The sequence below is a fragment of the Alligator mississippiensis genome, chromosome 2, assembly GCF_030867095.1.
Source record: "Alligator mississippiensis isolate rAllMis1 chromosome 2, rAllMis1, whole genome shotgun sequence".
Lineage (NCBI taxonomy): Eukaryota > Metazoa > Chordata > Crocodylia > Alligatoridae > Alligator > Alligator mississippiensis.
In genome coordinates, this window is record NC_081825.1 from 236,877,404 (window position 1) to 236,898,066 (window position 20,663).

The 20,663-nt window shown below is 42.8% G+C and overlaps 1 protein-coding gene across 6 annotated transcripts in view; it reads left to right on the forward strand.

Moving 5' to 3' along the window:
- The window catches only part of UBR1 (ubiquitin protein ligase E3 component n-recognin 1), a 132,818-nt gene extending 121,896 nt beyond the window's left edge, over positions 1-10,922 (forward strand). For 4 of the 6 annotated variants that reach the window (XM_019496516.2, XM_059722943.1, XM_014595528.3 and 1 more), the window contains exons 46-47: positions 4,850-4,951; positions 5,562-8,496. In XM_019496516.2, coding sequence (XP_019352061.1) covers positions 4,850-4,951; positions 5,562-5,703 — 244 coding nt within the window. In that variant the 3' untranslated portion in view covers positions 5,704-8,496. Of the gene's footprint in view, positions 1-4,849; positions 4,952-5,561; positions 8,497-8,536; positions 8,596-8,836; positions 9,677-9,715; positions 9,860-10,641 lie in introns of those variants that run through there. The other 2 variants (XR_009460180.1, XM_059722944.1) reach the window with 2 other exon arrangements.
- The last annotated feature ends 9,741 nt before the right edge of the window (positions 10,923-20,663 follow it).

Consider the following 20,663-nt stretch of genomic DNA (forward strand, 5'->3'; position numbering starts at 1 on the left):
GCTCGTTAATAATCGGCTGTTGGTATCGGCTCAAAAACTCTTTATCAGTGCACCCTTACTTAGCAAGGGACTCAGCAGCCAGACACAAGCATGGTCACTAGCAGGAACAAAGAAGTCTGATCGAGTGCACTAGTACTGGGAGCTCTTACGCAGATAGGGTCATTCTTTGTACTGAAGACTTTGAGAACAATATACTCAGCACTGATTCCGGGACAGAGATTCCAAATGCTTCATGTCAGATGCTGAGGATGTTGCCCTAAACACAGCTCTGAGCAGCTATCATGTCCATTTCAGAAGGAGGATTTACTGTATTTATTCAATTCTGAGATGAGGGGTTTTTCCATTTAATGTGAGGGGCTGGGGAAAAGCTCTTGCCAAGTATGAGGGGTAGGGGAGTGGTGGCTGGCAACTCCTGTGGCTTGGGCTCCAGCCCCTACCTCAGGTTAGGACCATAGCTGTAGCCACAGCTGGTGCCTACTGCCCAACCCCACCTCTGCACCCTGCTGTCTCCCGTCTGCAGCCTCTTCCCCCATCTCTCCCGTCCACCCCACAGCCTCTGTTCTTCTGACTGCCCTTCTTCCCTGCCCCCTTACTTTTGTTCTGTGCTGGCAAGCTCTGTGCATGTTGCAGCCTGAGCATAGTACGGGGCCAAGCTAAGGGTTGTAGATGAGTCTGTTGGCTAGGAACACTGATCCTAGAGCCGCAGACTCTCTGGCAGATGGCACAGGTGGTGGTTAAAGGGAAGGGTCAAACTGTGGATTTCTCAGTTTTGTTTCCTTGCCTTCCATTTCTGTCACTTTTCTGCCTCCAGGGTGAGATGTTTTTTCTCACAGTAAGATGTACCTTCTTTCACAAGTCATCATCGCCATGTAGCCCTGTCCTGGCTAGTTTTTCCCAATTTGTGGTGTCAATGCCACACTTCATTGTTGCCTTCAGAGTGTCCTTGAAGCATTTCCTCTGCTTCCCCCCTTCCCTCCCCTCCCCCAACCCCACATGCTGTTTGTCCTTGGCTGAGTTGGGAATATAGCAGTTATTTGGGTAAACGTACATCAGGCATGCAATACAGTGCCCTGGCCATCACAACTGATGTTGAATAATCAACACTTCCATGCTGGTGGTGTTAGTGTCAGTGAGGACACCCGCATTTGTGCAACAATCCTCCCTCTTTGTGCCAGTGATTTTTCTGGAGGTAGTGCTGGTGAAGGTGTTCCAGGCTTTCCAGGTGGTTCCTGTAAGTCACTCAAACTTCAGTCGTAGAGAAGAGTTGGGGTTACTACAGCCTTATATAATAGGAGCTTTGTTCAAGTCCTGATGTCACAGTCGTTGAACACACCATGATACAGTCCTCCAAAGGCAGAGCTGGTACATTAGATCCTATACTGGATCTTCTCGTTGATGTTGGCCTTCCTTGAGAGATGGCTGCCAAGGTATGCAAAGTATTCAGCATTCTTCAGCTTCTGTGCATTCATCCATTCTTTGCCATGTGAGTTAATTGACCTGGAGCAGGCTGATGAAACATCTGTGTTTTTCCAATGTTAAGGGTCAGTCCCAGGCACTAACATGCTTGATAGAAGCAGTTAAGGGCTATTTGTATGTTCCCCTCAGTATGTGCAATGGCAGCACAGTCATCAGTGTACTGAAGTTCCAAAGTCGAGGCTGATATAACTTTAGTTTTGGCACAGAGGTAGGAAAAATTGAAAAGTTTCCCATCCATCCTGTCCTTGATGCCAATGGCATGTTGCGGATGATCACGGATGAGCATCTTGATGACTGCAAGAAAGATGGAAACCAGAATTGGTGCAATCATACAGCCCTTCTTGACTCCAGTTTGAGTGGCAAATGGCTCTATAGCAGAACCACTATATAGAATGGAGGCAGTCATCTGGTCATGAAGGAGTCTTAGGATGGTGATAAAATTCCCTGGGCAGCCAAACTTCGATAAGATCTTCATAGAGCCTAACGGTTAAGAATCAAAGGCATTGGCCAAATCAGTAAAGACCATATACAGTTTCTGATGTTGTTCTCAGCATTTTTCCTGGACTTGCCATGCTGAGAGCAGCAATATCGATGTTATATCACAAGAGTTCTCTTAGGTGACAATAGCTGTTCTGCATTCAGTTCTGCCACTGTTCAGGTCATCTAAGTGTTCATATATTCCTGGATACAAAAAGTATTTTTTGTGTTTTAACTGCAGTTAGTCATCCCTTGGCAGTGGCTATCCAATTGGGTACAGTAAAGTGGGACAGCCTGTGTTTGGGGCACCTTTTCTAGCCCCCTTCCTGTGTGGGGTGAACAGAGGGGATCCCGAAAAGGACTGCTCGCTTGCGATCACACCTGCTGAATCACCCTCCTGTCCCACATCAAAGGTGAAGTGATCGGTAGGGCTGTGCGAAGCTTTGGTTTCTGATTTGATTCAGCCTGATTCGGTGGCCGAATCTCTGAATCCGAATCAAATCAGAATCAGAGGGGACTCTTTAATCTCTCCGAATCGAATTGGAACCCTCCAAATTGATTTGGAAAGATTCGGCAATTCGGACATAGACACAGCTTTAAATGTTTTTTCTACATACCTCTAGGTAGCAGGTGGTTTGTGAATGCTGCGATGCTGGGGCACATGGAATGTCCCACAGAAGCGCAGGGGGCTCCCTAGCACGCTTGGCAGCAGACCCAGAAGTGGACCAGGAGCACTTGCAGTCCACCTCTGGGTCCACCAGGAAGCGCGCAGGGAGCCCACCCAAGCCCCCCGGCTCAGAAACTGGTGCCTCCTGGGTCTGGGGGTGGCACCTGGGGTCCCCCTGTGGCCGATCACCGAGCCGGGGGGGGAGGGGGGGGTTCAGCACACTCCCCGGCGGACCTGGAAGTGGACCAGAACTACTTTTGGTCTACTTTCAGGTTTGCCACCAAGCACATGGTGGGCCCCCCCTGCGCTCCTGTGGGATCTCCATGTGCCCCAGCATCACAGCATTCACAAGCTGTACTGGGACCTCAAGGTATGTAGAAAAAGCATTTAAAGCTGTGTCTATGTCCGCATCAGCATCAAATCTTCAGATTTGGATTCAGCTGAATCAACAAATCGAATCCCTGTCCCTGATTCAGACCAAATCCAAATCGAATAGGGCCTGCTTCACCCAGCCCTAGCAACTGTCACACAACCGCCACCTGTATGTGCATCTATGACTGGGGACTCCCAGTGATCATTTTCTGTCCTCATCATCACTCATCCATTGCTGCAGGACTTTGTAAAAGTTTATGGGTATTGGTATTGTAGTAGATGTTGGACCAGTGGGAGAAGCCTGTGCGTGACTTGCTTTACATGGAAAGTCTGTTGCCCATCGACGACTGCATGAATCTGTGGAGGAGAAACCTGTGTCCAGTGGCAAGGAGATCCAAGATGACCAGGATTACTTTTCCACTGCAGCCTTTATCTGCCTTAGCAACTGTTGAGAAATAGCCTTCTGGATCTGCCTGCTCCACAGTTGAGGTCTTCATGTTGCGCTGGATTGCTCTTAGTCTAAACCTCACCTTTGTCTTTTTTGCCATGGGTGACCCTACCAGGAATACAAGACTCCTGCTGGTGTTGATCTTAGGGTTGTCAGTGCACTCAAGCCTCTCCACCCCATCAAGGTAGCAGTCCGTGGAGAGGCAGCCAGGAACATATGTATTCCTAAAGGGTAGTTTCTGAGACTTCTTTATTAAGAATAGCTTATTTTACTCTTTCCCTTTTTAAATAAATTAATCCCCAAATTATTTTTTAATTAAAGAAAAGTAATCATATGTATAAATCATACTGAGGCCTGGCTGTCACTGTGTACAACACAGTGTGGACTACAAAGCAAACTGGAGAGAGATGACAAATGCCATAGTCCTGGTGTAGGCAACCTTTTCCAGCTGCAGGCCTGCATGACCCACTCAGTCAGAAGTGGATAGGCAGATACTAGGGCCTGGCTATTGCTGCTGCTTGTCCCTGTGATGGCATGTGGAGAGTGTCCACAGCTGAAGCCTTCTGCCACCAAATATTGCCAACACCCCATGACCATTGGCCAGTTCCAGTGATTCTGCCGGCCAGATACAGCCCATGGGCCAGAGGTTACCAACCCCTGCCAGAATCCATTGAGCTGATATTTTTATGGATGCTCCAGGTCTATTTGCATGATTCTTTGTGGAATATGTAAAAATGTTTGTTTCTAGAATTTATGTAGTTCACCAAAGCCTTCCACAAAATAGGGAAGTATAACTGCAAATAGGTAAATTCTCCACAGATTTCTAGGGTTTCTGGTTATTGCCTTTATGCCACTTGTTCCCTCATGTTAATAGGGGGAGCTATAGACCATATTGTATAGTCCTAACAGATATGGTTTTTCCGAAGATCCTGAGGCTGTGTGCGTGTAGTACGTGGACACCCTCCCCACTGTCTCCCTGTATTATGAGATCCATAATTAATACCACAGCATTTCAAAGAACCACAGGTGCCTCTCTGCCTCCTTGCATCACCCATCAGGTGTGAGTTTGGAAGGAAGGAATCCAATACTTCAAAACTATTTTTAGAATAGTTCATTAGCAGCTTCTGTGTTTTAGCAAAAGGTACAGGTTGATGCTGAATGCCTCAGCATTTGCCTAGGAAGTTATTGCAGAGTAGATGGTATACAGTAAATTCACACCATAGTTTATTTCATGGTAATTTCCCTGTCTAAACAACCCATTGTTTTAAGTTAATGCAACTTTAGCTATAGACCATGCTTAAGTTTATTAAAAGTTTTAAGTTAACTATGAATAGTACCTGCAAACTTTTGGGTTATTGATGAGAGGGATATTTTATTTTAAACCTGGATTTATTTTCCTTTTTTTAAAGAATCAGAGAATGCAAAGTTGTCTTGGTAGAAAGTAAAACCAGAGGCTGCTTTTATCCTGCTCCCTACCTAGATGAATACGGAGAAACGGACCCAGGCCTGAAGTAAGTAGTTTTTTAATTTCTTTTTAATTCCTTTTACTTACAAGGAATCTTCATCTTTATCTTTGGTTTTCTTGTCATACTGCATACTGTTTCCTGATAGTACTGCACAATCTGTTAGTAGAAACCCTTGCTTGGTGTACTTGTTTTACTTTGAAACACCTTTTGACACAATTTCAATAATGAATGGATAGGAATTTCTAGCAAACTCTGCTTTCCTGGTGCATTTAAACAGTGATTACTTAACTCCTTCTCACCAAAATATTTTTACTACCTTTCTTCAGAACTATACTGGATGTGCAACTGATGGAAGGTTTTATTTGACCTGCCAATAACTGGTGGTTTCACTGGATTATAAAAGTTGCTCTTTTCATTTCTGATATCAAATGTTTTCATCATGGGTCTGATTTGTATCATGACTGAATATTTTCTCAATTTATTGCTGAGGGTGTTAATGTCAGGGTCTTAACAAAACAGCTTGTCTGGAGACAGTTGCACTTAACACAGATGTGGGATCAACCAGAAAGGACATAAGAATAGAGAAGGCATGTACTTGAGGTTCTTTAATATTTTAATATGCTTAATGAATATTATCCTTATTTCTCCCATGAAGAAGAGGTAATCCACTGCATTTATGTCAAGAACGTTACCGGAAACTCCATCTGCTATGGCAGCAACACTGCATCATAGAAGAGATTGCCAGAAGCCAGGAAACCAATCAGATCTTCTTTGGATTCAACTGGCAAATGCTCTAACACCCAGTTCATAATAAAATCTGTAACTATGGGGGAAAAAGAGGAGGATAGTAAAGAATCTGCCCTCTAGAAGGATTATCCAGCTCAGACATGGCTGATGCATTGAAGCAAAATAATTCTCAATTCATAGGGTTTACTCTACTAAGCGTCCTTCTCCCATAACAAAATCTGCAGCCTTTTATCATTGGTGACCAGTGTTGAATATTCTAGGGAATCATTTTCTGGGAATTGTGAGCTCTATAGATATTTTGATGAGGGTAAATTTTCCCTGTCCACCTCTGCACATTTCTACTCCAAAAGCCCGAACTGTCACTCAATGGCATTGAATATACAGGTAGAAGTGTGATCCTACAGAAGAACCAATTATGGGAAGCTGTTAATGTTCCTATATGTAATAAAATAAGTATATAAGGTTTGACATGCAGTGTCTGATATGGCTTCTATTTGTCTTGAAATGCCAGGAGTCTGTCTGGAATTTAGGTATAATCCCTCCTTTCTCCTCCTTTCTGTCTGGGTTCCTAGTCCTAGTTTAGCAGGACATAAACTGGCCTGGGTCTCTGGCATACTAAAGGGGGAGTCATACCAGGCCTCTAGTAGACCATAGCAGCAGTCTCAGCAAGCGTTAGGCAGGGCAGCAAAAAAGCTGCATCATCCTAGATCCTGGGATGTAATGGCAAATGCTTTCTGAGGAATAAAGTTCCCAGTAATCCACCCTCCAAGAGAGGGTATGAGGAGTGATGTGCATGGGAGCATTTCTGTCTTGCCTGTTGCATCAAAAATTAAAATCATCTCTGCTTGTTGCATTATCAGAATTGCAATTTTATATAATGTAGCTGCCCTCGGTATATGTTGAAGAGCATTCTACATACTACAGTTTCAAGAACTACCCTGTTTGGTTGGCATGATAAGCTTTTACTTTTGAAATTGTACCCAGAAACATCCACATTCAACACAAGACTTGATGATGTAATGCTACTTTTATAGCACTCTGTTTAACCATCCTCCAGCTACAATAAACAGAAGACCTGTGAACAGGAAGCAGTTAAATAAAAGGCATTTAAAGTTACCCCAATACTACAAAAGATAACATGGCAAGTTTTAGACTTGCTAAACAGGCATAAATCAGTACCTTTTGTGCCCATGTTGGAGGAGCTTTCCACCCTGCATCTTTGTGTCATCTGTTTGGGAGCCATTATAAACTGCTTTTGGAATCATGCCAGATGCCAGTTACAACATAAAGGAGAGCAAATGATTTTAAACTGTCTCTACCTTTCAGTAGCCAGTAGCACATTGTGATTGATCTATCTGCCAGTAAAGTGACAGTACTTAAAATCCATCATTCTGTTTACTGGGTTTTTGCCATAATAATGTACACACAAGGAACTTCAATGTGAAAGATAAGTTTGAATATATAAATCCCTTTTAACTACCACTTTCCCAAGCAACGCTACCTATGTCGGAAAGTCTGAAGTATCCAGGGAACATATGTGCACTGTTCATTGTTTTGTTTTGGGTTGGGATTTTTTTGGTATGTCATATTAATGCTTGAAAGGAGAGTGCTATGAAGAATTTTAAACTGTCATTGCACACATGCTTTTGTGTGATTTTTTTTTTTCTTCTTCTTCTTTTTACTAGTAGTGGAGTGAAGTGACAGGAAAGATAATGGTATTACAAGTCATGATTTCATGTTTACAAACAATAAATAATCCTTCTCCTATTTTCCTAAAATCCATAGAAGATTTATTGAGTGCACTGACCAGTAGTTACAACTCTCATTATACCTTCAAAAGTGAAATTCAGAGAAGTGCAAATGTTTGATTTTTCTGATACTCAAATACTCTTAAAACTTTTGCTTGTTTTATCAGGTTAATCCACCCCAGTGGATATAAATAATTTTCTTTTAGGTGTATTTTTCTTGTCTTCACCTTATTGCAGTGAAGACATCTTTCTCCATTTTGGTGTATTCTGATTTCTAAACTGAAATGAAATCCCTTGGTAGGGAAATATCAGTTCTGTTAGTTTGGTCTAATCCATAAATTGAAATCTTGGGTTTAGAAAAACAGCTGTCATGGAGACCTGCATGCAGTGGCAGTTTAAAGGTTACTACTAATACTGTTTACCAGCTAAAGCACTGTATTGAGATTAGAACAGTTTATGCCTCACTGGAAACCATCATTGACTTCAAAACTGTATTTCCATGCTGTTTCCTGCTTAGTGAGATCAAAGTATTTTATCTATTCATATATCAGGTTTCTAGTAGCTGTGCACCTCACTCAGACAAGAAGTTTGTGCACATAAAGTTCAGTTAACAAATACACTGCAAGATCATTTTATTCTGTGGTCTGGTAATCAGCAATTCAAAGTCCTTTAAAGAGACAGAAGCTGGTTTGAGCAGGTAAAATCTTGTTTAAAGTTTCCCTAAATTTTTATGCAATTGGGAGAGGCAGGAGATTGAAGGCAAAGGAAGAGATGTTCTTCTTTTTCTGTACATTTGCACTTATTATTTTAGCAAATGGGCTCCCACTAATGAGTGTCATCATCTTTCATTTCATAATTTACTATGCAGTTTGGTTCACTGTGAGTATAATCTGTATTTAGTGAGCGCAAAATGCTTAAGCCACTGAGAATTCCATCCAAGATGACCAGAAGAACTTATTTGAATAATGCATATATTGGTATTCTTAACTGCAGAATTGTACATTTGAAACTTGTATAATGTTCCTGTGCTTTTGAAATAAAATATCTTGTATATGTATATTTAAAAAAGGGAATAAAGTAACTTCTTGTACACTGTTGGACTTTTATTTGGTTACTTTTTTACACTTCTCTTTAGGAAAGAGGTAGAAGTGATATCAGTATGGAATGGGGGAAGAGACAGTCAGTACATAATTGGTAAGTAATACTAATTACTACTGCAACTTATTTGTAATGGTTCCAAGGAAGTTAGTATTAAAGGTATACCTTTTTATTTTGGATTAAAGAAATGCTTCCTTTAGAGATTCCCTGATATAGCTGATACCAGCTCTTAGGCATAACCCCTTGATACTTTTTGTTCATCAGTTACCATAAAGTAGTACAAGAAGACAAGATAACTGAATTATACCAGTGGTTTTCTATTTTGCCTTTCTGATAGGTCAAATAAATACCTGAAAGGCTGAAAGAGGAAGAGAAATGAGTCTGTGAGAATCTTCCTGCAAAAGTGTTCTGCAGAATAGTAAAGCTGGAGAACCACCAATTTAGGGAAAAAAACATGGCAGCCTTACTTAAGGGAAAAAAATATCACACAGTTCAAGCACATCAACATAAAATGTGCAAACTTGCACCCAAAAGGCCCTACCAGTGGATGTCTGATTAAGTATATCTCATTCATATTCTAGACCAGTGATGCTCAATCTTTTTGCCTAGTGGGCTGGAGCCCATATAGGCTATGTCTGATCCTTGTACATACCAGATCCAACCCCACCCCAGCTGCACAGGGGGAGGGAGAAGGGGCTGTGGCCCAGCCTGGATCTGGGGCTTGGGAATTTGGCAGCAGGGGAGGGGTGACAGTATTAATTGTCACCACCTCCCCACAGCCAGATTTTCCAACCTGTGGGGAATCCCATTAGCCAGATGCCATGGCTCTGTGGGCTGGAGGTTGAGCACCTTTGTTCTAGACCATATCAATAAAGCCCAGTCATCTGGGGTGTTGGAAACCTGCACTCCAAGGGCCAGACCCAGCTTACAGAGCTATTTGATCCAGCCCATGCATGTGGGGTAGTAAGGGACCTTCTGCATCTGTCATTTTCCCTGTGCTGTCATAAGGAGAAGTGGCAGTGATGGGAGCTTTCCCCATGCCAGTGCAGGAAAAAGGAGTGGCAGTGGCTGGGTCCTAGCATCCTCCGGTCTGACCCACACGGGATCATTTCAACCCGCAGCCAAAAAAGGTTGCTGGCCCACTGATCTAAATTGTAATGAGATATAAAATTAAAAGACTAAGTCATCTAAACTTTTGTTTGTTTTGTTCCTGCAGGTAGTCTCCTGACTGAGGAGACTGTTGTTTCTTGTCTATTTTTTTTTCCTGTTACACAATGTACTTTTTTAATACAGAAAATATGAATGGGGAATAATAAAAACCAGCTCTAGATAGACCATGCTGCTGAAATCCCTTTATTTGGTAAGGCTAACTGCATCATATTGGAGCTTGCCTTAGCACAGACAATGGGAAAATGAATGCTATCTAATGAGGAAATACAAATCCAAGTGGGGAGGGACTAAGTTTGGAGAAATTGCATACACTGGAACCTGTAGTGGCGATTAAGAGGAGGGAAAATGGGGAAAGAGTTAAAAGTTAGTTAGAAACTGGGATTGAGATTTAAGGCTGGTTATATTGATTTTGCGTGTTGCTCTTTCTGAAGAGATCAAGGATTTAGGATTCCAGGTTTTCAGTTTGTACTATTTAATTACCAGATTGGTGATCAATTCAGTTTCTGTTGAATATAACTTAAGGCATTCTCTAGACTTTGCCTTTGGGTGGATGATATTGCACAAAATGTTCTGGTATAGTTGGTGCTGTCTGGGTATTCAGTGAATGAGAACAATAAGAATAATTGGGGGGAGGGGGGAGTCATGGCTATATTGTTTGTAAAAGACCTGCAAACAGGATACCTATCACAGTATATATCCCACACTTTTAGAGGTATCTATCTTATGTGCGGGTCCTAAAATAAGCTGAGGTTGTGCTGGGTTTGGGGGCACAAGCCATCACAAAACCCCATTGAGTTCCTGCTTGAACTGGTGATCAGCAGATCTTGATAGCCTTAGTAAGACCACCCAACTTCAGCTGTTGAAATCTTGTAAATTTTTACTTCCCATTTTTCTTTAGTGGGGTTGATAAGAAAACAAAGCATCTCAATTGCATGAGCTTCACAAATGATAAAGAAACATTAATTTCTGCAGGTGAGCCTCATGTGGAATATCTTTGGGTCTTGATCCTGCAATCTGATCTGTGTAAGTAGATATCACAGATGCTGTGTGACTTTGAACACAATGCACGTGAGAAGTTTACCTCTGTTCATTGGAGACTGGGATCCAAGCCCTGAATAAGCAAGACAAGCTTGTCCATTGTAGTGATTCAGAACCCTCCCGCAGAGAAATTCTGTGTAACAACTGCCCTGTAGTGCCATAAGCTCCGTTTAAGGGTGCCATGGGTTGCCACTCAATATTAGCACTGCTACCTGTGCAAACACACAATTCACAAGATTAATCCCAAAATTTCAAATATAAATTCATTCAAATAGGAAAACATTCTGACTCGTGGTCTTTCTGAGTTCTTTGTAACAGAAAAAGTGCTCTATTATGTTTCTGCAGTCAAGAATAAGTGAAAACATAGCTGACATTTTCCAAGGGGTGCCTTGTGTTTAAAAAGGTTGAGAACTAACCACTACAGCAACCTTTACACCACTATCTTCCTTCACTAAAAAATAAACTACTTTCAGATGTGGAATCTGAAACATCATTTTGCATGTGACTTTTTATATACAAGAAATATGTATTAATAAATAGGTTTTGTAAGCTTTCAGACTGCCGGTGTGGTAGCGAGTGTATTGTGGTAAACAACACTTTAAAAAAATGTTCCCAATGTGTAACAACTAAAATTGTTTTAAGCATTTTTAAAGAACACCAACAACTCAAGAATTCCAGCAGACAGTCCCTTCAAACTAAATATAGTGTATTTAAGAGGTTTGGGAAAAGCCATACTTTTTAAACCATCTCTCCATTTATGATGAGATTTTTTCCCCCCTTCCTTTTCATTGCTGATCTACAGCAAATATGAAGATGGATTTTTGCAACATCATCTGTAGTGATAACCTGAAGAAGCTGAATGTTAAGGATAGAAAAAATTGACACCGTTTAAAAGTTGTATAAAATTCAGAATCCTTTTGAAGCAAAGTTGTATTCGTTATCCAGTATTTTCAAATATTTATTACAGAAATGTATTGTCCTTTATTAACTCTGATTGGATTAAGCATTGATAACAAATAGGATAAGAAGTCTCCTGCAAATCGTATTTATTTCTGGATCTCAGCAGATGCCGCAGCTTATAGGCTTGGTTTACTAATGCTGTCTGTCTTTGGAAACTAATGAGAATTAGAGAGCATGCCTGTGCTACTACCTGAGTTTGCTGTCCTTTGTACAGTGGTTGCAATATCAATTCTTGGAGCCAAAACATTTTGGCAGCAGAATTCAACACAATGGATGTGTCTACATGAGATGTTAACTGTGCAGTAGCCAAATAATACTGTGCAGTAGCACATCACAGCACCAACCATGCTAATACACTATTGTGCAGTATTATTATTATTAACAGTAGTAGTACTAGTTTCTGCAAAAATCATGAAAACTTCATTTCAGTAGGTCCCTATTTATAATGTACCGTAGGCAACCGGAACAGTACAGCAAATGTAGAAAGGCGTAGGCCACTTGTCTGCACACTGTCCCTTCATGGTGTGCTACAGATGTGAGGGGATGCAGCAAGGAGCAGCAGAGTGCCAAGGCTCCCTAAAATGCACAGCTTGTAAGGGAGAGGAACACTTGTATTGTAGATGCCCCAAAGCCTTTGCAAATATAATCAGACCCCCCTGAAGATCAGTGAAATCTGGAGGAGGGGAGTGGAGAAGAGGAGGGGTTGGACACTGAGGTAGAAATGGTGAAAGAAACCCCACAGGAGAGTGGAATAGAGGACGAGGCAGCAAAATTTCTGTGCTTGAGGGAGCACAGGAGGAGATAGGAGACATAGTAGAAGGGAAAGTGGGAACAGCAAACAGCTCAGACAGAGGGGAAAAAAAGAAGACACCCTACAGGAAACAGAAGTGGAGATGGAGCAAGAGAGAGAACCTAAGAGAGGCTGAGAAAAGAAAGAAAATGCAGGATCTGAAGACGAGGAAGAAGAAACCTGATAGTGAGGGAGATGAGTTGGAAGAAAAGCCACAGATCAGTTTCCTGCCACTGACACCTCTGGGCTCCAACCCACAGTGGAGACCAGAAGGGGGAAAGCAAGGAGGACGCAGGAATATGCAAGCCTTTCTAAACACACAAGCAATATGGCAGCTTTGAAAGGCTACAGGAATGCTAGTGAGGGAGGGGGAAGAGTCAACCTCCCCAGCACTGGCACACACACACACTCAGATCAAAGCAACCACAGACAAACCTTAAAGGGACAGGCGCACTCATTTTAAAACAAGTATAAACAGCATTGACAATAGTTTTGCTTAATGTCAGTATCTTATCAAGCAAAAGATGGGAACAGATTGAACCAGTGTTGAACCAAGTAAGGTTCAAACATAATCTGTCTACAAGAATGTGGTATACCAGTAGAGAAGGATTACAAACATTTTGAAAAAGGTAGAGATGGGGACCATCTTGGTGGCCAGGGACAAACGAGGACAAAGCATCAGGGGTAGCAATATTAGTTAAGAACCCAGAGATGAGAGAAAAGCAGGCAGTAGAAGTCATCAGTGGCAGATTGCAGTGAAAGATGCTATGAATTGGGGGAACAGAATTAGAAATTTTCAACGTATATGTACCACCTGAGAAGGAGGGAAAAAATGTGCTGCTTAGGAAACTAGTGGTCTACGTGGTCAGAGGGATATCGTGCATGACAGTGGGAGATTTCAATCATATAATCAAAGGTGGGCAACAGAACAGGGGAAGGAAGAGACAGAGCTTTAGACAGTTCACCCAGACTGTTAACAAATATATGAAAAAAAGAGTTGCTAAGAGATGTGTGGGCAGGGGAGAAAATATTCACTAGAAAAGACCCCAGTGGAAAGAAACAATCAAGAATTGACTTTGTGGTTGTGTCAAAAGAAATAGGGATAAGAAAGAAAGAAACAATACAGGTGGCTTTTGTGTGGGGTGGGAGCGGTCCGAGGCCCTTTTTTCGCGCGGTGGGCTGTGGCCAGCAGCCCGGACACGCTGGGTCGGGGGAGGCAGGCGGCACGCTAGAATTAGGCACGGACGCTTAGCGGTTGATTGAAGATTATTTTACTTACACCGAAGATGGTCGCGATGCAAGCAGGAAAACTTGCTTGAGTTGCAGTTACAAAACAAAACAAAACTCGAACCTGCAAAACATAAGGGTACGTCGCAATGGGGTTTTGGCGACGGGAAGATGAACAAAAACCTCAAGAATACGTCGCAGTGGGGTTTCAGCGACGGGAAGATAAACCTGCAGGACTTGAACCTGGGTAGAGCTCTGGATTCACTCACACGAAGTTTGCTAGGCTCCGTGGAACTTTGCGCACAGGGAAGGGTACGTCGAGGGATCAGGCGGCAACGGGGAGAGGCGAGAGGTTGATCAGACCCCTATAGCCTTCTTCAGATACACGCTGGGTCCAATAGGCTCCGCAGCGCTTGGAGATCTTCACGAGATGTGAAGTTCTCTTCCTCCTGATAGTCGTGGAGTTCTCCAACTTGGGCGGAAACCACTCAAGCCTCTTATACGGCTAGCAAGCCAATCACTAGCCACCACATAGGAATAATTTAGAACTGGCCAATAGTGGGGCACAAATTTGGATACAAATGGCAGGAACTCCTTGCAGCGTGCATTTCTCTTTTTGCAACCTAGAAATGCACCCTGCAAAGAAAGCTACGAGTGGCGGGAAATAATTTAGCAGTGCCAAAGCGCACACAAACAAAAATCACACCCTTGGGTTGTGACAGCTTTTAGCAATCACTGGATGCTGAAGGTGGAAATGAGTCTTGATAAGAACCCCATGAGAGGGAAGGAACAACGGAAGTTAAATGTGCGGTTCTGACAATATGAAAAGAGATGTCGGGCATATACGAGACAGCATGAGGGGTGGCAAACACTGAAGAAATATTTCAGGAATACCAGAGAATAGTGGATGATGGTGAAGAAGAGGACAGGAGAATTTTTTAGAAAGGAAGACCAAAGATGTACAGGGAAAAGAACAAGAGTTAAGAGAGCTCCAAAGAAAAAGATGCAAGAGCTACTAAAAGAAGCCACAGAAGGAAGAAGGTATGAGAAGAGCTAGAAGAAACAAGGCAAGAGTTAGAAAGCTGGTTTAAAAGAAAGATGAGTGAGAAAATGTTCTTAGCACAAGCACCCTGGATGGGAGAAAACAAAGAGTGGTCCTGATATTTTTTGGCCAGAGTGAAGGTGGCAAAAGGAGTACTTAAAGCAGTATGGGGAGGTGATGGGGCCCAGGTGGAAAAGCAGGAGGGCGGTATTGGAGGTGATGAGATTTTATGAAGAGCTATAGTAGATGAAAAAACAGAAAGAAAATAAAGAATTCCTTGGAAAACATTGAAGGGAAAGTAGAGGAGGTGGAAGCAAAGGTGATGAAAGAAAAGATAAGCTTAAAGCAAGCAGAGGAGTGTTTAAAAACCTTTAAAAGGGAAATCACCAGGAGCAAATGGACTGCCTATGGAATTTTATGAGAAGTTTTGGCCATGAGTAGGGAGGGATAGAGTGGAAGGGTTTGAGGAAATAGCAAAAACCGGAGAGGCAGTGAAAGGTTTTACAAAAGGAATTGTGATCTTAGTCTTCAAGAAAGGAGAGAAGGAACTCCTGGAAAACTGGAGACTGTTTACACTCCTTAATATGGACTGTAAGTTATAAGGATCTCCAAAGTTATCAGAGTGATCAGAGGTGCACTGTCTTACATCCAAGAAAGGAAAACAAACACATATAGCAAACCTAGATGCAGAAAAAGCATATGACAGAGTGGATTGTGATTACATATTTGAGGTACTAGGAAAAATGGTGTTCCCAGATAAACTTATATGTGAGATAAAGTTATTATATAGAGAGAAGCAGCAAGTCAAATCCAAATTAATGGGCACCTAAGTGAAGCCTTTAAAATCCATACAGGTGTGAGACAAGGATGCCCCCTGTCACCATCACTATTTGTGTGCAGCATGGAACTGTTAGCACAAAGAATAAGGAAAGACCAGGTCATAAGTGGAGTAAAGATACTGGGAAGGGGTGAGGTAAAATGTATACTGTACATGGATGATATAAATGTAGTAGTATGGGACACATGGTTTGGGAGCATACATTTTCATAGATTTAATAGACATTAGGGCTGGAAGGGACCTCGGAAGATCATCGAGTCCAGCCCCCTGCCCAAAGGGCAGGAAGTCAGCTGGGATCATAGGATCCCAGCAAGATAAGCATCCAGTTTGCTCTTGAAAGTGTTCAATGTAGGCACTTGAACCACCTCTGGTGGCAGGCTGTTCCAGACCTTGGGGGCTCGGACAGTAAAGAAATTCTTCCTTATGTCCAGCCTGAAATGGTCTTGTAGTAGTTTATGACTGTTCGACCTAGTCGTCATCCCTTGGGGTGCTCTGGTGAACAAACGTTCCCCCAGATACTGGTGGTCACCCCTGATAAACTTCTAGGTGGCCATCAGATCACCCCTGAGCCTGCGCTTTTCCAGGCTAAAGAGCCCCAGGGCTCTCAGCCTGTCATCGTAGGGTCTGCTTCCCTGACCTCTGATCATGCACGTGGCTCTCCTCTGGACTCTCTCAAGCTTCTCCACATCCTTTTTGAATTGTGGAGCCCAAAACTGGACATAGTACTCCAGCTGCGGCCTCACTAAGGCCGAGTACAAGGGGAGAATGACGTCCCGGGATTTGCTTGAGAAGCATCTATGGATGCAAGCCAGCGTTTTGGTCGCTTTACTAGCCGCAGCATCGCATTGCAGGCTCATGTTCATCTTGTGGTCAGTGATGACCCCCAAGTCTCTTTCTTCCATAGTGCTAGCCAACATAGCACTGCCAAGCCTATAAGGATGCTGCGGGTTTTTCTTCCCAAGGTGGAGAACCTTGCATTTATCGGCATTGAACATCATCAGATTCTCATCCGCCCACTTGCTGAGCCTGTCCAGGTCAGCCTGGATCACCTACCTGTCTTCTGGTGTGGATGCTTTGCCCCTAAGTTTGGTGTCATCGGCGAACTTGGCCAGTCCGCTTCTGACTGCAGTGTCCACATCATTAATGAAGATGTTGAACAGTGTGGGTCTAAGGACAGAGCCTAGGGGGACCCCACTGGTCACAGGACACCATGATGAGTGAAGTGCATATGCAAAGTAGGTGTGGGAAAGGGCCTGCTACTTTGAGTGTCACCAAAATAAATCTGTTATTAGTGTGGGAGATGGTACTATATGGGTTAATATCAAACGGACCAGAAGAAATGTTATTAAGGACTTCATTAGCATGTGTTGAAACTAGTTTATGAGAAGTAAGAAACCTCTGGGTGTTTAAGGGGTTGGCTTTCACTGAAAGAGTGCCTGAAGCTAGGGATCCCTGAGCTGAAATACCACATTAATTGGGACAAGGAAGAGATCAGAGAGGAAAAGGCAGAGAAGAAATGGAGGAAAAAGGACTGGGTGTACTTGCTGCACTAAACCAACAGAGGACTGACTGGGAGGGGTGGAGAGTTTCAGGGATTACTGAGATAAGTTTTTCTGTATGAAGAACAAGATTTCTGTAAGGGTTCTGTATGAACAAAAAGATTTCTGTAAGGGTTTGTTTTTTGTGGCAAGTTGATGCACGTTGTTTAAGGATTAACATATTTAGTATGTTTTTGATATGTAGTTGTTTCTGCGATATGACGTTTTGGAAAACAAGGATTCTCAATACATGTAACTTTTAAGTGTAGGATGAGCATGTTTTTAATAAAATTTGTAAAAAGGTTCCCATCAGCATCTTTGCCTTTTCAGCTAAGATCAAATGTAGCATTTTTGGCACCAAGAGGAAGGTGTTGGGGCTGGTTCTGGCCCTCAGTGCTGGCATAGTATTGTAGTACCTCGAGGCCCAGTGCCAGTTCACTTTGCAGGGAACACCATCCCATGTTTTTAAGGGCTACACAAAAAATAAAAGTTCCCATCAGCATTTTAGGCATGAAGGGATTGTGTTGGAGGTTGCTTCAGCTTCCCCAGGTGCCAGCCTGATATTGCAGTTCCTCCAGGCCTGGTCCTCTCATTCCCTCTTTGGGGAGCAACTACCCACTTTTTTTAAGGGGCACATGCACACACGCATGCATGCTTCCCATCAGTATATTTGCCCAAAATGGGCCATGTGTTTTACAGTCATGCTCAGTGTTGACTGCATTTAATCAACTTCATAGCTGGCTTCCATTACTGAGCACGTGTTGCTTCTGGCAGCAGTTTAATGATAGACAATGTATTTAATGAATTTCCCTCATGTGCAAAAATATATAAGGGGCTTTTTCCCCTGTTCTGATTAGGGAATGCTGATTAGGGGGAAAAAAACTCATCTTGCATTTGAGTAAAAACAGTAGTTGCTTGCAGTAGCAGGTGACTGTGATGCGAAAAGATGTCCCTTTCAGTCATATTCTTAGAATATTAAATTAATTATGTAGCCCGGGTACTCTAAGGAAGGGGTCAGCTACTAAAGCAGCTTCCTCCCCTCTCTATAGAGCTAGGCCAAAACCAAATGCCAAACTTTGTACCAGACTATGTACAATTTATTACAAGAATAAATAGACACTCAATATAAAACATAGAATATTTACAAGGCTTAACATATAATACTATATATAATATTCCACAATTCACATATAATACCAAATAACTTAAAACCTATATATACAACACAATTAACACATAGGGATATTAACCTACATAACCCAAGTAACTTAACCATAATATTTCTTTAAACCTTCACAAATAACAATACCAATATACACGTTGAGACATTAAAACATATAAACCATATAACCCCCCCCCTTAAAGAACACCCCTAGCTATATAGCCCTTAACACGACAACCTCAAAATAAAGAGTGCTGAGGGCTTTCCCTGAAGCTCCTCCCCTTTAGGGCCCTGGGATGTGGACACGCCCCTTCCACAATGGAGGATGGAGGCGGCAGACCCTTCTCACCCATGTTAGCCTCCCACGTGGGGCCCGCTTCCCCAGCAACTCGTGCTTCCTCTCTGGAGTAGTCAAGGCTTGTCCCCTGGTGGCCGATCCCGCAAGAGTCTCGCCCCAGCGGCGCCTTTGGTTCTCATTGACAGCCTGGCGCCCTGCACTGGGCAACAAGGGCTCTCTCTTGCGTGGGAATCAAGCCCTTGCAGGCTCCAAGTCCCCAGTCTCACACCGGGGATTCTCCCTTTTCCTGGGCCGTGCTCTGAGCACTGGGGCTCTTTTAGTTAAAAGTGGAGCCACACTGCAGGGCTCCGGTCACTCAGCCTAGAGCCAGGGCTAATGTAAGCAGCCGTGGCCTGTTTCCAAGGCGGTTCTCCGTGCACCAGCCTGTGCACCAGGTGAGGCCCGAGCAGCCACGAGCTGCTCCCAGGATCAGCTCTCCATGTGCCAGTCTGCACGCTGTGCAGGACCTGAACAGCCGCAAGCTGCTCCCAGGGCCAGCTCTCTGTATGCCACTGCACACTGACTGCCCAGCTGCTTGCTGGGTTCACAGGCTTAAACCACCTTGAGCGGCTCCTAGAGCCTGATCCCTGGCGCCAATTCGCACACTGTTGAAGCTCAAGCCGGGTCCCAAGGATGGCAGTCTCTGGAGCTCCTCTCTCCTCACCATCCCTCATCGTCTAACCCCAGCCTGCTGAGCACGCTCCCCTTGTATACTCTTCAGGGACTCCACCCCTGAAGTTCTCCAGACCTGGCTGGCACAGTTCTGATTCAGGTCCAGCTGCTCCTTGCTCCCTCCCTTCAGAAAAGGGCAGGGGATTGCTTCCCTTGTGCTGCCTCTGGATTGGTGGGCAGGCTCCACCAATCGAACAGCAGACCCTCGATCCTGAGACTCAACCCAAGCTCCGAAAAGGTAAGCCTGCTACAATTATTTGGGGTGGAGGAGTTTAGGTTATTAGTTCAAAGTGTTTCTAGAATTTTTTTCAATATTTTGTATTCTCTAGTAGGTTAATTTTCCTCCAGTTATTTGTAACTTAATTTTCTTGCAATTATTTGTAATTTAAATTCTATTCCTTGGAAAAATATTTCAGTCTCAAAATTTGCTGTAGTGTTTTGGTTCTTATGGATACCTTAAAAAGTGAAATCTACAACACTGTATATATATATTGTATATATTATTCTTGAAGGGAATTATTATACAATAATAATTATATTTTTGCTACAATAGGCAGTTAGGGAGGACTTGGTCAAAACACTATTGATTATTTTAGTACTCATAAAAATGAGGGTTTGATGGTACTGGTTAGAGTTTTATGTGAAATTTCAGGCACAGATTATTCAGTCATGATCCAGTGATTTAGTTTCCAGTAAACTAGTTGTAGAAAGAAGATATGCTAGCCACATCATTCCCTTATATGCCATTTGCTACACAATTAAGCATGCTTTAGCCATATTATGCTATAAATTGCTAGGCTAGGGGAGCCTTTAACTTTGGCTTTCAGGACTACTCACATGCATGACAGTATTATAGAGAGAACAGCTGTTAAATAAGGACTAGTTTAAAATTTAATTTTCTTTAATTGATGTTGTTTACAAATGCATACACGGCTACCAAGGCAAAATACATTGTTAGGAAAAGGTGGGGGGGGAGGCAGCTGACATTTTGGATTGAAAAATTAATTTCAAAGATCTTTACATTCACACCTATACCAATAAAAGGGAAGGGAGAGTGTTAAAACATGCCTGGCCCAGTTTTTCTTGGCAGTGGGCTGTGTGCCTGGAAATTGCAGGCTAACAAGGCATCAGACAGTATGTTTCAGCAAAGATCAGCCAGTTTTCTGTTGCATCCAGAAAGGGGTCAGCGCAACTGTTTGTAGGGATTTAGTGTACATCTTTAGCACCATTACTATAATCTGGAGTGTGTTAAGAGTATTATTGAAGAATGCTTTGTTTCTTAAAGGCCCTCTAGGAATTTATTTTTGGTACACACTGAAAACAGTTTGACATCAGGCAAGAACCTAGCTTATGAACACAGAAATTTACCAACTTTGTTAGGGTGAGACTA